Source organism: Coturnix japonica, chromosome 5, assembly GCF_001577835.2.
Source record: "Coturnix japonica isolate 7356 chromosome 5, Coturnix japonica 2.1, whole genome shotgun sequence".
NCBI lineage: Eukaryota > Metazoa > Chordata > Aves > Galliformes > Phasianidae > Coturnix > Coturnix japonica.
In genome coordinates this window covers 34,538,337-34,552,188 of record NC_029520.1, presented here as the reverse complement: position 1 = coordinate 34,552,188, position 13,852 = coordinate 34,538,337, and the positions used below count along the sequence as shown (strand labels likewise).

At 48.5% G+C, this 13,852-nt stretch overlaps 2 protein-coding genes across 3 annotated transcripts in view; one reads left to right on the top strand and one right to left on the bottom strand.

Moving 5' to 3' along the window:
• The first annotated feature begins 1,006 nt into the window (after nucleotides 1–1,006).
• Nucleotides 1,007–6,485, top strand: PROX2 (prospero homeobox 2). Its single transcript, XM_015865050.2, has 5 exons — nucleotides 1,007–1,088; nucleotides 3,016–4,511; nucleotides 4,917–5,018; nucleotides 5,112–5,306; nucleotides 5,373–6,485. The coding sequence occupies exons 2-5, from the start codon at nucleotides 3,075–3,077 to the stop codon at nucleotides 5,556–5,558; spliced, it is 1,920 nt and encodes a 639-aa protein (XP_015720536.1). The 5' UTR covers nucleotides 1,007–1,088; nucleotides 3,016–3,074; the 3' UTR covers nucleotides 5,559–6,485.
• A 1,447-nt stretch (nucleotides 6,486–7,932) lies between these two features.
• Nucleotides 7,933–13,852, bottom strand: part of YLPM1 (YLP motif containing 1) — a 42,340-nt gene continuing 36,420 nt past the window's right edge. For both annotated transcript variants that reach the window (XM_015865128.2, XM_015865129.2), the window contains one exon: nucleotides 7,933–9,714. In XM_015865128.2, the coding sequence (XP_015720614.2) occupies nucleotides 9,698–9,714 (17 nt within the window). In that variant the 3' untranslated portion in view covers nucleotides 7,933–9,697. The remainder of the gene's footprint in view (nucleotides 9,715–13,852) is intronic.

The following is a 13,852-nucleotide window of genomic DNA, read 5'->3' as shown; positions in this document are numbered from 1 at the left end:
CTGACTTTGCACAGCATTGCTGAATATCCCAAGTTGGAAGGAACCCACAAGGATCATTGAGTCCAACTTCTGGCTCCATATAGGACCACCCGAAATTCAAACCCTGCATCTGAGAGCATCCTCTAAATGCTCTTTGAACTCTATCAGCTTGGAGCCATGACCATTGGATAGAGCTCTCTGCTCCTGGGATTGCCTCCTCATGGGCCTCAGCCTCTCAGCTGCCAAAGCACAGCTGAGCTGCAGAGCCTGACAGGCATTGCATAGTGCTCTGCCATGATGGACATGGGGAACTTATGGGCTGCTCAGTCTAGTGCTGGTGATGTTTCAAAAGCTGATCTGACATTTTTGTCTGTCTGAGGTGTTTTGCTCAAGGTTGAAGCTCTGCTTTAAGTTCCAGATGTCCTGCTTATCTATGATAAACAACCTTCCTGAGATGGGATGTTTCTCTTCAAAGATCCAAGACTGCCATAAATTAGACCCACAGGGACAGCATCCTTGAGATGAGGGCACAAGTCCAAAAGAGGAACCAATCAGAACAGACTAAATGTCCTTGTGCCCAAATACGGATAAAGCGAGGAGTGGGATGCCTCCCCAGACCATCACTAAAGACCCCTGTGCAAACGCAGAAGAATTGAATATGTTATATAACCTTAAACTTACATAAACATATGAATATGTAATAGACAGGTGTGACTTATGTATTAGGTAAGTGTATAGTGAAAACTTTTGGCTATAAATAGAAGCCAGCATAAAGACTCAGTGTACTTGATTTGTGGGAATATTCCACCTTGTGCCCTGCCCAGAATAAAGTCATGTCTCCTCTCCAAACACTTGTCCTTTTGAACGTGTTTGGGGAGATATAGAATCAACAACGTTGTTATCATTTCTGTAAGCCTGGGGGATGCTGAGGCAGGTGGCTGGACCCCTGGCCATCCATCTGCATATTCAGGAGTTGTTCCCAGCCGGTTGGCTGCCTCCAGCCACCCCACTCCCTCTTTATAGGACATGGGCGTAGCAGGAGGACTTGCCGGGTGGCTTCTCCAGCATCCTGCAGCGCCCAGCACACATCCCGCACCTTGGCAGCCCAGGTGAGTGGGGCACTGAGGGACATGCTGCTTGGGCTGGGGCCCTTCACTGGAGGCAGAAATAGGGCAGCTTGGAAAGGCTGTGGGTTGACAGGCTGCCCAGTGCGTGGTGCTCTCAGAAAGAAGTGGATGGGGAGCTCTGAGGGGTGGCTGCTGCATGGGGAGGACTCACTTGCCTGCTTCTCCGGGCAGCTTCATTTTAATCCTTGTTTTTTGGTTCAGTTTGGAGGAACATCTGCTTCTTTTTACTATTTTGGAAGACTGCACTGGTAAAGGCTGGTAGCAGGAGCAGGGATGGGAGCACCCACCTGCTACCTGCAGGGAGAGGACCCCATTAGTGGGAGCAGTTTATTTGGGCCAGGTCTGGATATGGACTGATTCTGGGAAGCCCCTCGCTTCTCTCTTGTCCTCCAGCTGAGGCTCCCTGTGTAGAAAGTCTGAAGAATGAATGAGATATATGTGTACCTTGCATTTGCTGTGTGGCTTTACCATAGGCAGCTGTTACTTTGAGGAGTGGTGTGTGGCTGAGGGTGAAGCAAGCTGTGAGAGGGGTGAACAAAAGCTGCCAGCAGCTGGGCCTCGTGCTGACCTTGGGCAGAACAAGCAGGCACACTGCTGGAGAAATTGAAAGCTTACAGCTGGGAGGGAGGGGAGGCTACATGGAGAGCAACAAGTGCTGCCAGGCAGCCAGGAAAATGGTTTATCACAGATAGAGCAGCAGCAAAAGGTCCAGAGAGGTGTGACAGAGGAGGGGAGAGGGATAATGGTCTACCAAAATGATGGGGCAGTGCAATTTACAGGGAAGACTTGCCCAAGGACCTGCACTGGAGTGATGGGTTGTGGTGCGTGATATTCCAAAGGTAGAGCTGCTCTCCCAAACACTAACCTGGAATAAAGGGCTAATTGATAACAGGCGACCTGCTGAAAAAAGTGAGAGCAGAGAAAAGCCACAGGGACAGGAGATTAACAGCACTGAGAATGATCAGATGTATCTGGATATAGGTGAAAGAATCTCAGGCTCTTTAAAGATGGCTCAAAAAGGCATAAACCACTTCAGGCTTGCAGAGCTGATGCTAATTAATGTGGTTGGTGAGAGAGCATCCCATAGGGATGGTTACTCTGTAATGGCCCAGGACATGAGCTTTTGCTATTCCTGTTTCAAAGGTGTCAGAGTGAACGAGAGGAGGGGTGGCTGGCTGCCTGCACTCAGTGTGACAATTTTAAGCTCGAGGCTGCTGGCTCAGGAATTCTTCTCTTCTCCAGTAATCCCCATCCCTTTTATTCTCTGTTTTAACAAGCCCTTACCAGCGCTATCCCAGCATGTCCTGCTAGTAGCAGTCATACTGTACTTTTTCTGCTTATAGCCCCTTGCTGTGCCCCTTCCCATAAGGCCAGCACAGTGGGAAGGCAGATGCTGCTCATCCCCGTGCCCTCAGGACTCTGACTGCTCCATGCTGTGAATGCCTTCTGTGGAGCTCTGGCTGCTGTTCCTATTCCTGGGCACCCTGACAGTGCTCAGTGGCAGCTGCAAACACATTTGCCCAGGTACACCTGGAGGAAGGCTCTATCTGGTGCTCAGTGCCCTTGTACCACAGTCCACGAGCTCAAAGGGGACTCTTGCCAAAGGTGATATCCCTTTCTGCTTATCGCTTTGAGCCTATGCCCACACACCTGAGGCTCCTGTTTCCTGGGGGCAGGGCAGAAGCTGTGGTCAAGGCACAGTGAGATGGATCTCCAGCCCCTCCAGGGCAAAGCTGTGGTGCAGACAGCCCTCGCTTTTGGGCACATTAAAGGCCCAAACTGTTGGAAGTGGGCTCCAGGCACCATAAATGCCTGCTGTCAGTCGGGAGCTGGGAAAATCTGTCATGTCAGCATGCATGGAGGGGAGCTATATTTGGTTCTGCCAGGTGAAATTTTACTCTTTCTTCAGCTCTGTACCTCTAGCTGACAGAAGCATCGCTGGGAACGCCCGCCAGTCCATCCCTGGAAATGATCCCCTACCAGCTGCAGTGTAGCTCACTGGTGCCCAGGCAGAAGGAGGACACGAGGAATGGCAGGACCGCCCCCGAGCAGGACAGAGGCTGTGTTACCACAAGGCATAGCCAAGGGCTGAAAACAGAGCCCTGTTTCCAGAGGGACTCTCTGTTGTCTTCCCCTAGCTCATCCCTCATGTCACAGCTGCTCAGCCACACAGCAGTTAGCAGGAGCCTGGATCCCTGCACCCTTTTCCCTTCCTCTGCAATGGAGCTGTCCCAGGGCTATGAACTTGGTGTGCCTCTCAGAGAAGCAGCACAAGCCCTGGCTGCCACCAGAACCTGTGGCCCTGCTCCTGTGCCCTGTGCAGCTGATGGGGAGCAGCTCTCTGATGACTACCTACAAGCCAAGAGGGCTAGGGTGGAGAGCATCATACAAGGCATGAGTCTCCCTCCAGCTCACCATGCCTCATTCATGGGCATGGAGAGAGGTTTGGGGCAGGGCAGGGAGAGGGGCGGGGAAGTGCCCCATAGGGGCAAGAGGAAGCCGAGGGTGCCCCAGCAGCAGGGTGCGGAGGTGGCTGGGCAAGGGGCACCGGCCATGGGCAGCCCCCACACAGCTGAGTGCCAGCAGCTGAGGGAGCAGCTCTGCTTTCTAGAGCAGCAGCTGAGGCACCTTCAGGAGAGGTTCTCCCAGGTCTGTGCCTCTGGGGATGCTGCCCAAAGCCAGGAAAGTGCCAAGAAACTGCAGCTGCTTCCTGGGAAAGATGGAGACAGAGTGGGCAGCGATGGTGTTGCCACCACCCACCATCCACATACTGCCATTATCTGTGAGAGCATCCTGGAGGTGGATGGGCCCAGTGCTGGCGAGCATGAAGAAGGCAGGGGCAGTGCAGGTGCCCTGCCCTCAGTGGCCAGAGTGCTCTCTCAGGCCCTGAAGCACGAGCTGGCTGGGGTGACATCCCGCGTGGTGGACTCCGTCTTGAAGACTGTGTGGCCAAAGGCAGCCAGCCATCTCCTACAGCAGCAGCTAGAGCTAGGGCTGGATGACAGGGGAGAGTGTTTTCCTGCTGGGAAAGGCAGAAAACCACTTGCTAAGGCACCCTCTCCGAGCACCCTGGGCTCACCTCGTCCAGAGGCACCATCACTATCATTGGGAAAGAGCCCTCAGGTCAGATCCTTCAGCCCAGATGGGGTCAGAAATCCCCATCAGGCACCCAGTGTGGGTCACAGGCCAGGCTCAGCTGGTCCAGCAGTGCAGGACAGTCAACTGCTGGGCCAGCTGCTGGTCTACACTCCACACAACCACTGGGGCAGACCTACTGCCTCAGAGAGGTGGCCCCTGGAGCCCCCAGATACACGCTGGGCAGTCACCAAGCTGCGGCCATTGACAGTGAGGCCCCTGGGCCCTAGAATGGTGGAGGGGAACAGAACATCCCTCACCCCTACCTACGTATCCTTTGGGGCAGAAGGAGTAGCCTGGCTCCTCGGGGATGCTGATGGAAAAAGACAAGTCTTCACTCCATGACTTAAATACTGAGGGGTCAAACACTGGAACAGCCTTCCCAGAAAGGTGGCTGATGCCCCACGCCTGTCAGCATTCAAGAGGCATTTGGATAATGTCCTTGTTAATTTAACTGTCCTGGCACAGGTTTCTCAGAGGCTGTGGAGTGTCCTCCTTGGAGATCTCCAAAAGCCACCTGGATATGGGTCTGGGCACCCTGCTCTGAGTGTCCCAGCTCAAGTAGGACCCTGAGGACCCTCCTCAGCCATCCCATGACACCAGGCTGTAGGGATGGGCTATGGCAGACCAGAGCTGCCACATGCAGGCTTTCCTTGACTCCAAGCCCACATCTAGGAGGCGCTGACCCCTGGCCACCTGAAGAAGGCCAAGCTGATGTTCTTCTTCACCCGCTACCCCAGCTCGGCTCTGCTGAGGTCCTACTTCCTCGATGTGCAGGTAGACCTGCTGTGGGATGCAGGGTGGGATCGAGGGGTGTGGGATTTCAGTTCTGGTTTGTTGAGAGCCCACCTCTCCACTGTGCCCTGACAGTTCAGCCGCTGCATCAACTCCCAGCTCATCAAATGGTTCAGCAACTTCCGTGAGTTCTACTACATCCAGGTGGAGAAGTTTGCCCGGCAGGCCCTGCTGGAGGGTGTTGCTGAGGCCACGGCCCTGCGTGTCTCACGGGACTCGGAGCTCTTTCGTGCCCTCAACATGCACTATAACAAGGGGAATGACTTCCAGGTGAGGGGCTGGGGTGTGGGGCACGGGGACCCACCTGCTGGGGCCCACTCACCCGTCTGTCTGCAGGTGCCCAGCCGCTTCCTGGAGGTGGCCAGCTTGACACTGCAGGAGTTCTTCAGTGCCGTGAGGGCAGGCAGGGATGCTGACCCCTCCTGGAAGAAACCTATTTACAAAATCATCTCCAAACTGGACAGCCACATCCCCGAAGTGTTCAAAGCTGCAGGCGGTTCCCAGGAGCTGCCCCACAACTGATCTGCCAGGCAAAGGGCCCCAGAAGGTTTTGGGTAACTGCTGGAGGGGAAGAGGAGGCGGGGAGAGGGGAAGGCTGGCTGTGCTGGACAAATCCTGGACTTACAGCATCTATTGTTTTGTTTTATTTCTGTCCTATGAGACAGCCTCCTTGGGTGAAGTCTGCAGTTCGCCCCAGGCATCAGGATGTTGTGCTATACATTTCATTTGGCTGCTCACAGGCAGCGGTGGAGAACCACAGAGGGAACACAGAGAGGAAGCCAAATGCCTGGAGCCTGGAAATGGCTGCTCTCCTCCTGGTCCTGCTCCAGCTTTCCCCAGGATCTGAGCCGAGCCACCTTTCTCCTCATTTCCACAGGGCCACAGATCAGGGCAAGCGGCCCTTTTTGTTTACAGAGCGGGCAGAGCTCCCAGCAGTGGGCATCGTTTCCTTGGCACGGCTGCCCAAGGCATTGTGCCTGCTCCAGCAGCACTCCTCAGGCCCTGCCCAGAAACAACACAACAGCATCCAAAGCAAACATCTGGTGAATTCCAGCATTTCAAACGGCCCATGGGGATGGCTGGCCCTGTCCGGGAGACAGGAAACTGTGCCAGCCAGCACAAACAGCCCCTTCCCTGCCTCACCAGTGTCCTGCAGAGGAGCTGAAGATGGACAACATGACTTGTAGTGGAGGGGGCCAGGCAGTGTTGGAAGCTGCAGGGTGTCTGCTGGGTGCTGGAGCACAGCAAAATGCACGGAGAGGAAAATCAATGCTGCACAAGCTGGATGGCAGCATCTCATGGCTGAGCAGAGCAGTGTGGGTGGGCTCCACTGGGGCTGTGTTACAGCGGCCCTTGCCACTATGAGTGGGGTTAGCCACGTTCCCTGTCTGGATTTGTATGTTAATTGCTTGACGTCTGTATGTTGTGCAACCCCAACTCCAAATTTACTCCATCTATTTTTAAATAAATACAGCTTCCGTTACCACTTTACTCCCCCAGAGACCTCTCCCATCACTTTTTCTCTAAAGCTTTACCCTGGGAACTTCTTGCATTTTGTTGGGAAAGAAGAAGCCCTCGAGAGAAGGGGTTCAGTGGCTGTGCTGCTGATGGCGTAGTACATACTTCCATTTAGCCCAGCGTTGCTCATAACACAGCAGGCTGTTTTCACTTGGAGACAAGTGCTGGGCACATGGGGATTTATCTATTGGTGAAGTGTGCATGCTTGTAGGGCTAGGTGAGAGGGAAGAGACTGCACCCACCAGCATGGCAACAGTGACCTCCCCACGTGTGAGTGTGCTGTACAAGTTGCTTTTCCATTTTCCACTAATTATTCAATAAAACAACAGGGGCAGCATGCTCACATCTTGCTGACTCAGTTCTACCTTTAAAGCAAAATCAGCTATTTCTCTGTATCCAAACATCTGTGATACGTGCATAACGTCCCCATTACCACCAGCACCCATCTGCTCTGGGAACAGAACTGCATTTCCAATTGCATTCCCAGTCCCTCCGAGGCACTGCATGCAATCCACACAGCTAACAATAGCAGATACTGCTAAGCCCTAAATACTGCTGTTTTCCTGCCTCCAGGCTAAGTGTCATGAGGCAGCCAAGACAGGGAGATGCAACCACATTCACGTCCTTAGAGCTTAACGCTTACTCATGTCTGTTATTACGTACTGTAAGAGCTCTCATTACTAACATAGAGCTAATTAGAGCTTAAGGAAGTCCTTGCTGAATGCAGAGCCTGGGCACCACAGCAACCTGGTGGGGAAATGGCAAGCAATTAAAGGTCTCGCGTTATCTTTAATGCTGCTAATGGCCTGGGTCTGTCTGCAGAGCCTGAGCAGGACCCTGAGGTTTCCAGCTTGGAAAGGACAGCACCCTGGGTACAGCAGCTTTCTCAGTGATGAGCCAGTAGCCATGAAATCTCAGCATTTGCTGTCCCATTATGTGCACTCTTGCTTAAGAGTTCAGAGGGCAACTCTCACTTTAATACATTAGTGTCAGACACCATCCCTGGTTTTGCCGTTCCAATAAAACCTGCCCTACAAACACACTCTGGGACTAATGCCCGTCGCCTACCAAGCAACTGTAACCACACAGCAGGAAGCTCAATTGGCACGAGCCAAACGCGGCAGCCCCCTGCTGGTGTGTTTATTGCTCAGGCTTTTGTGGCTTCCTTACTTCTATTGGATTAACAAGGATAAGGCTTCAAAGTGCCAGCCTGCAATGAACAGGGTCAATCTTTTTTATCTTACCACAACTGCAGAAAACAAGAAGCTAAAGGCGACGGTGAAGTGGAAAGCTTGAAGAAGAGCATGAAAAAATACATGATTGAGGAAAAGAAATGGAAACTCGAAGAAAAGTATTTTACTGAATTACTCAATGCATGTCATATGTCATTCATAGCTTTATGCAAAGTACAGATATCATTAAAAATACTTTGTATGACTTTACAAAACTGGCTAAGTTAGATGTAAATGACAATGTAAATGCATCCGCACACACACATATCCCTCTCTTTCTATAAGGCCAACCCTCACCAGGCTCTCAGAAGGAGGGCAGTGTACCCCACAGCCTAAGACATCATTCTCCCTTTCTAGCCACCCAGCCTGTAAGTAAGAAAAAGGAAATGAGGACTACCCTTGGAAAACAAGGTTTGGAAACAAAGTGAGCTCTTGGTCAAAGGAAACATGAGGCCAGCCCCACGTGTCCGCACATCCACTAGCATCCCCATGGCCGGCAGTGGATTCCAAAGGCTCTTTTACAATAAATAAATAAAATCTTTAGGAACGGCAGCTACAGTTACAAAGAGATGATGCTTTAGAAATCGTGATTTTAAAGACACAGCACCCAAATCCTGTGAGCAATCACTGCAAGCAGTACTGAAACCGTTCATGTTGGGAAGTGCCACGGGCTATGGCTGTGGCCTCAGCAGAACAGCTGATCTTCTCAGCTTTGGCAGCACGTGGCCTCAGTCGGGCTCCTCAGTGTGTTGTGTTTCTTTTGTTGAAGGCTGTGCCCCAGCACAGCACTGTGAAGCTCACTCTGAGCTCTGGTACTTTTCACTTGTTCACCCCAAACTTTGGGTAAAGGCAGGTGCTCCAGAAGAACCACTAGAAAGTGCCCCTTGTACACCTGGGGCTGGCTAACAACAGTGCCACCTGAATGGCATAAAAAGCTGCTGAAACTGAGAACAGGCAGCTCGGACGTGAGCAGGACCGAGCAGAGCAGCACCAGGGAGCTGGGAACACCATCCTGGTGAGTAGCTCTTGCCTTTCCAAGCCAAAGCAGGGATGCTTGATTGGTGACAAATGCTCTGTTTCAGGAACATCATGGAGCTTTCATCATTAATTGCAAGTGAAGGAGTGACAACACTGTACTCACCCGCAGGGCAGCACTTAGCTGGAGAACTATGTTATGTGTGTGAGCATCTTCTGTCCTGCCATGTAATCAGGATTCTGGCAGCAGTGCTTTCTGTGCTTGAATTAGGATCCCAGTTTGAAAACCAAATCCTTGAGGATGGTGGGTTTACTTAGGAAGACACTGCATTTCAAGTTCTAGAAGGAATCACCTCATTCCAGAGGGAATTCTCTCCGGAGAAGTATTTCTGAGCAGCCACAAGGAAGACTGTCAAGAATCAGAGCCCAGGACAGATGTGGGGCTATCCCAAATACAGTTCTGAAGACCTGTTTCTCAACAAATATTGAACATGAAGGCCTCAGTCAGTATCCTGCCTGTTACCATTGTGAGGTCTTCCTTCTCCCCCAGAACAACTGCATGCCCTGCTGCATCAGTCACAGGGTCAAGTGCTGTCAAGCTGAGCTGTCTGCAGTTGTTATTGTCTGGAAGCCAATGGCAGCAGCAGTCTTTGCAGAGCAGCTCCTCTCTTTGCAAGTGATGCTGGATCCAGCTTGGGAAGCATTCTGTGTGAGCATGGCACTGACATCACCTGAAAACAGCATGTGATGTTCCAGAAGTGAGTCCTGAGTGTTCACTGGCCCTGACAGAGTCCCCACAACACACTGGATTTTGATAGTTGAGCAGTTTGCAAAACTCAGTTCACCATCTCTCAGCTCTTCTCTCAACAAGTCTTCTGGTGCCAGCTCAGTTGCCTTTACTCAGTACATTACTGAGTAGCCGTGTCTTTGCAAGCATTAAGTGGCTTCTTCCGCTGCAAAAAGACCACAGAGTTAAGAGCCCCACACATAAAACACAACAACACACATTGGAAGTTAAAGCTGAGAAAGGATTTTTGGACATAAGAAGCAGCATCAGTTAGGAGAGCTGGGGAGAGGAAGGCGGGGAAGATACATAAATGCAAGTTCTGCACATGTAGCTCTGATATACAGGTGTAAAAGAAATCCACAAGAGTAATGGAGTTGTGACAAGGAAAATATGGTATTACTAAAACTCAGGTCCCACATACAAAAGTCCTAAATCCTGGTACAAATAAAGGAGCACTGAGAGTAACAGCGAGAAAGGTTTTGTGCAGAAAGCTCTTTAAAACCTGTTTTCCCTGTGAAGGATTGAAGTAGGACTGTAGTGCTGGGAAAATTCCCTGCCACAACAACGCAGTTCTGTGCCACTGAGACGTAGCACACAAACAAACAGTACCGACCATTATGACCACAGCACAGCTTCAGACACACAGTATGCTCCAGCCAACTGCTACGCTTCTCTCCAGTATCACCACAAGTAGAGTTTTTAAACACTATTTTCAAAACCTCTGTCTTTTTTTTCCACACAAAGTCAGAAAAAGAAAAAAAAAAAAAAAAAAAAAAAAAGAATAAAAAGGAATCTGACACAGAACACTGAATTCCAGCTCTTGGTTTTTCATGTCTTACTGCCCTTCTGTAATCTTCAGCATTGCCTACAACACCGACAGCTCTTGGTTTTGCTGTTACCTTATGTCATCTTTGCCTGGGAAGATGCTGACCATGCGCCTATTTGTACAACATATTGATAACTACTGCAAACTCCATGCAGTTTTAGCAATAGAGGCTCTCCTTCACAAGCAGTGTATCAAACGAAGGGAACGATAAAAGCAACGCTGTTTAAAAAGAAGAAAGCAACCCACATATTGCAAAAAGCTAACGGAGTTTCCACAAAACAGACTCCATTTGTACATTCAGTTGTCTTGAGCTCTGTTCTCTCCAGGTCTATATGAGTGCCACAAAGAGCGTGGGATGGGTCAAACACCAACAGGCTTAAAGCTGAAAAACAATGGTGGGGAAGATGATGGAGGCCCAGCCCTGCTGCACTGGACTAATCCAGCTGGAAAACTGAAGGTAAAGACAACTGGTTTCAGCATCACACTTTTATTTAAGTTTTATATGACATACAGATAAGGAGGATCTTACATTTGATCGTGACTTGTAGAAAAATGCAGAATATACAGAAAACAATGATAACAAACCTAATTGGACATAAGGAGAGAGGCACATCGCTTGTCTCTCCTGAACATCTATGTTCACTAAGTGTCTTTAGACATTGAGAACAGACTTTCTTCATCTTGATGCACAAAGACAAACTAAGACAGAAGAAATGCCAAAATAATCCACAGAAGGAAAATAAATAAATGCTGCAAGAGATAAATGACACGTCTTAGGAAAAACAAACACTTAAACTGTAGGAATTCACATACTAAAGTCTTGATCCAAAGGATTCATCTGAATAAGAGACTGATTCAGAACTAACTGCATAAAGAATATTTTCCAAGGGAATGGCCCTTACGACCAAAAAACATTAGATAGGAGACAAAATGTCTGCATAAAGAAAGCTTCTGCAATACTCCGAGAGGAAGGACAGTCTCTTGGAGACAGCCCAAGCATAGCAGGCACTACTAAAGAACTTCTCTCCAGAACTCATAGTGCACCTGGATGCTACTGGATTGGGCATACAGAGCATGGAACAATTGTGGCTTTTAAGATGGAATTCAAGAGTAGGATTAAGCTGCAGATCCCAATAAACCATCAAAGAACACAAAGGGTCAATGTAGCATGGGCAGTGTTTCCAGATTTAGCAAAACACAAATCATGCCAGTTAACTTCTGGATGCTCCTTCAATGCAGCATGTTATAAATCCAGCTTAGACATGAAAGAAGAGTGCAAACCCACAGCTCTGAGATGACCTTCTGCAGCCCAGTACCATACACATCTGACAGATGTGGGCTGGACAAACTGTCATCATTGAGGATCACAAGCTTCATCAATTCCCCAAACTGAACCAGAGCCAAACAGTCACTTCTGGCTTTAGTGAGGTGAGCCCAGCTTTTTAACCAGATCTTTGTTTCGCTCCAGGTTTATTTTCAAGTAGGAGAGTTGCACAGTGCCAGCACACTGCCCCCAGCACAGCATACTCACCATGACCCGCTCCTACAGATCTGACAACAAACTGATTAAACTCTGAACTGTCTTCTCAAACAGTATCTGAAGCACATCTGTGGCAGTGAGGCAATAGCAGACAGCCTTATAACACTGAGGACGCTTATACCCAAGTTTCTTTAGGGCCATCCCTTCAGCTTTAAAGCAGATCGTTGCTGCCTGCTAGGAGAAGGGAAGGGAGATACAAACCTTCATATTCTTAGAAGAGGAATAAGGAGATTGTAAACCCCTTGGAAAAGGGTATTCACATTCCTCAGCAATGAAAAATATATCATACATTGTGCATTTCAATCAATGTTGTTCAAATTGTCCATGTCAGTGTTCTGAGCATTTCCCTGAGACAGATCTCTGCCTCAACCTCCATCTCTCATTGATGCCAAGTTCTGTGCTTAGATAAACAGGAACAGGGCAGGGCTCTTCACAAACTCCACAGAAACAGCTTGTTCTTGTCCACAGCCGAGTGTCCTGTGGTGACGCTTGTAAAAATCAGTGTTTATACACTTACAGGTGATACAGTGCCCTTCCAGCCTCAACAGAACGTGCAGTCAATTCACATGCTGCTTGTGCGTAACTACAGGTGAGTATTGGTCTTCCAGCTCTTGCAAAGGAAGTTGTCCCATACATAAAATAAGAACATAATGTTTCATTCATTATAGTTACTTAATATCTTATCTTGAAATTGGATCAGAAGTGACACTCCTGTGTTGTGGTTTGGATATTCATCCTTCTTTTTAATTCATTCCAAGAAATCATTTATTGCTTTGTTCCAAGAGGAAAGAAGTGAAAGATTGAGGTAGAAATCTTGTAAGATTTCAAAACACAATTGTTTATTGCTACAATATACTTGGACTCCACAAACCAAATGCAGCTATGAGCAAGTTGAATCCCAGTTTTCCTTAGATGTCAGCAGTTGGCAAGTGGATATAAGTTGGCAGGATATAAAGAGATAATTTCATTTGGATACCTCTAGTTTAGGTAGAATGAAGATCTTGTTCCTTATTTATGCAGCATGTAGCTTTAATGTGCAATGCTTAACCACAGAGTTTTTTTCCTTGGAAAAGTGGTAGCTTTTTCTTTCACGAAGTAGGAGTTAATAGTTTAAGATTGTAGTGGGCAATATGAAACCACAAAAATAAAGTGATGGAAATAATTTCAGACTCATGTTTTCTCTCCAATTAAATGCTAACATGAAAACACAAGTTTTAGTGCCATCTGTTCGACATTACCAGAAAAATCTCAGTTTCTGTGAGATTCAAACAGAAGAGACAACAGCTCTATCAGATAAGTTGATTTGTCCACATCTTCTTCAGATAAAAGGAGCTGGCAACTTCAGTTCAAAGGAAATGGAAAAACAAATACCTCAAAGATCACCAGAAACGTGATCACTTGCACAAGAGTTCTCAGTATCCACAATGAACGACAAATTGAAACGGCGTAGATGCCCATCCTTAAGACGATGTTTTCTGTCCTTTGAACAGCAATACAGTACATTCAGAAGAAGCTACAAGAGAAAAGGCTTCCACCTGGATCAGCTACAGTGATCAAGAAAACTGTTCTTGCCATTTATGTGACATGAACACTGAATACAAAGACCAGTTTTAAATGCTGCTTTGGATACCTTGCCTTCCACACAGTGTATAGCGCCAAACCAAAGTCATTGCCCGTGTTACCTACCTGTCAAAACATTTCCCCCAAGAAATACTGCAGTTACAATTTCCCTCTAAACAAGGCAACGTTGCAAGAACTGGTAAACTGTTAACAACTGAAGGGGTCTTCAGGTATTCCCCAGACAATCTAGAGATTCCATGTGAGTCTTCCATGAGTTAGAAAAATACAAGGAGAAAAAACAAAGCATCCAGACAGCTTTAAGGATTTTCATTTTCAATTCTAAATCCTACATTTCAAATTGATCAGAGACTCCTGACT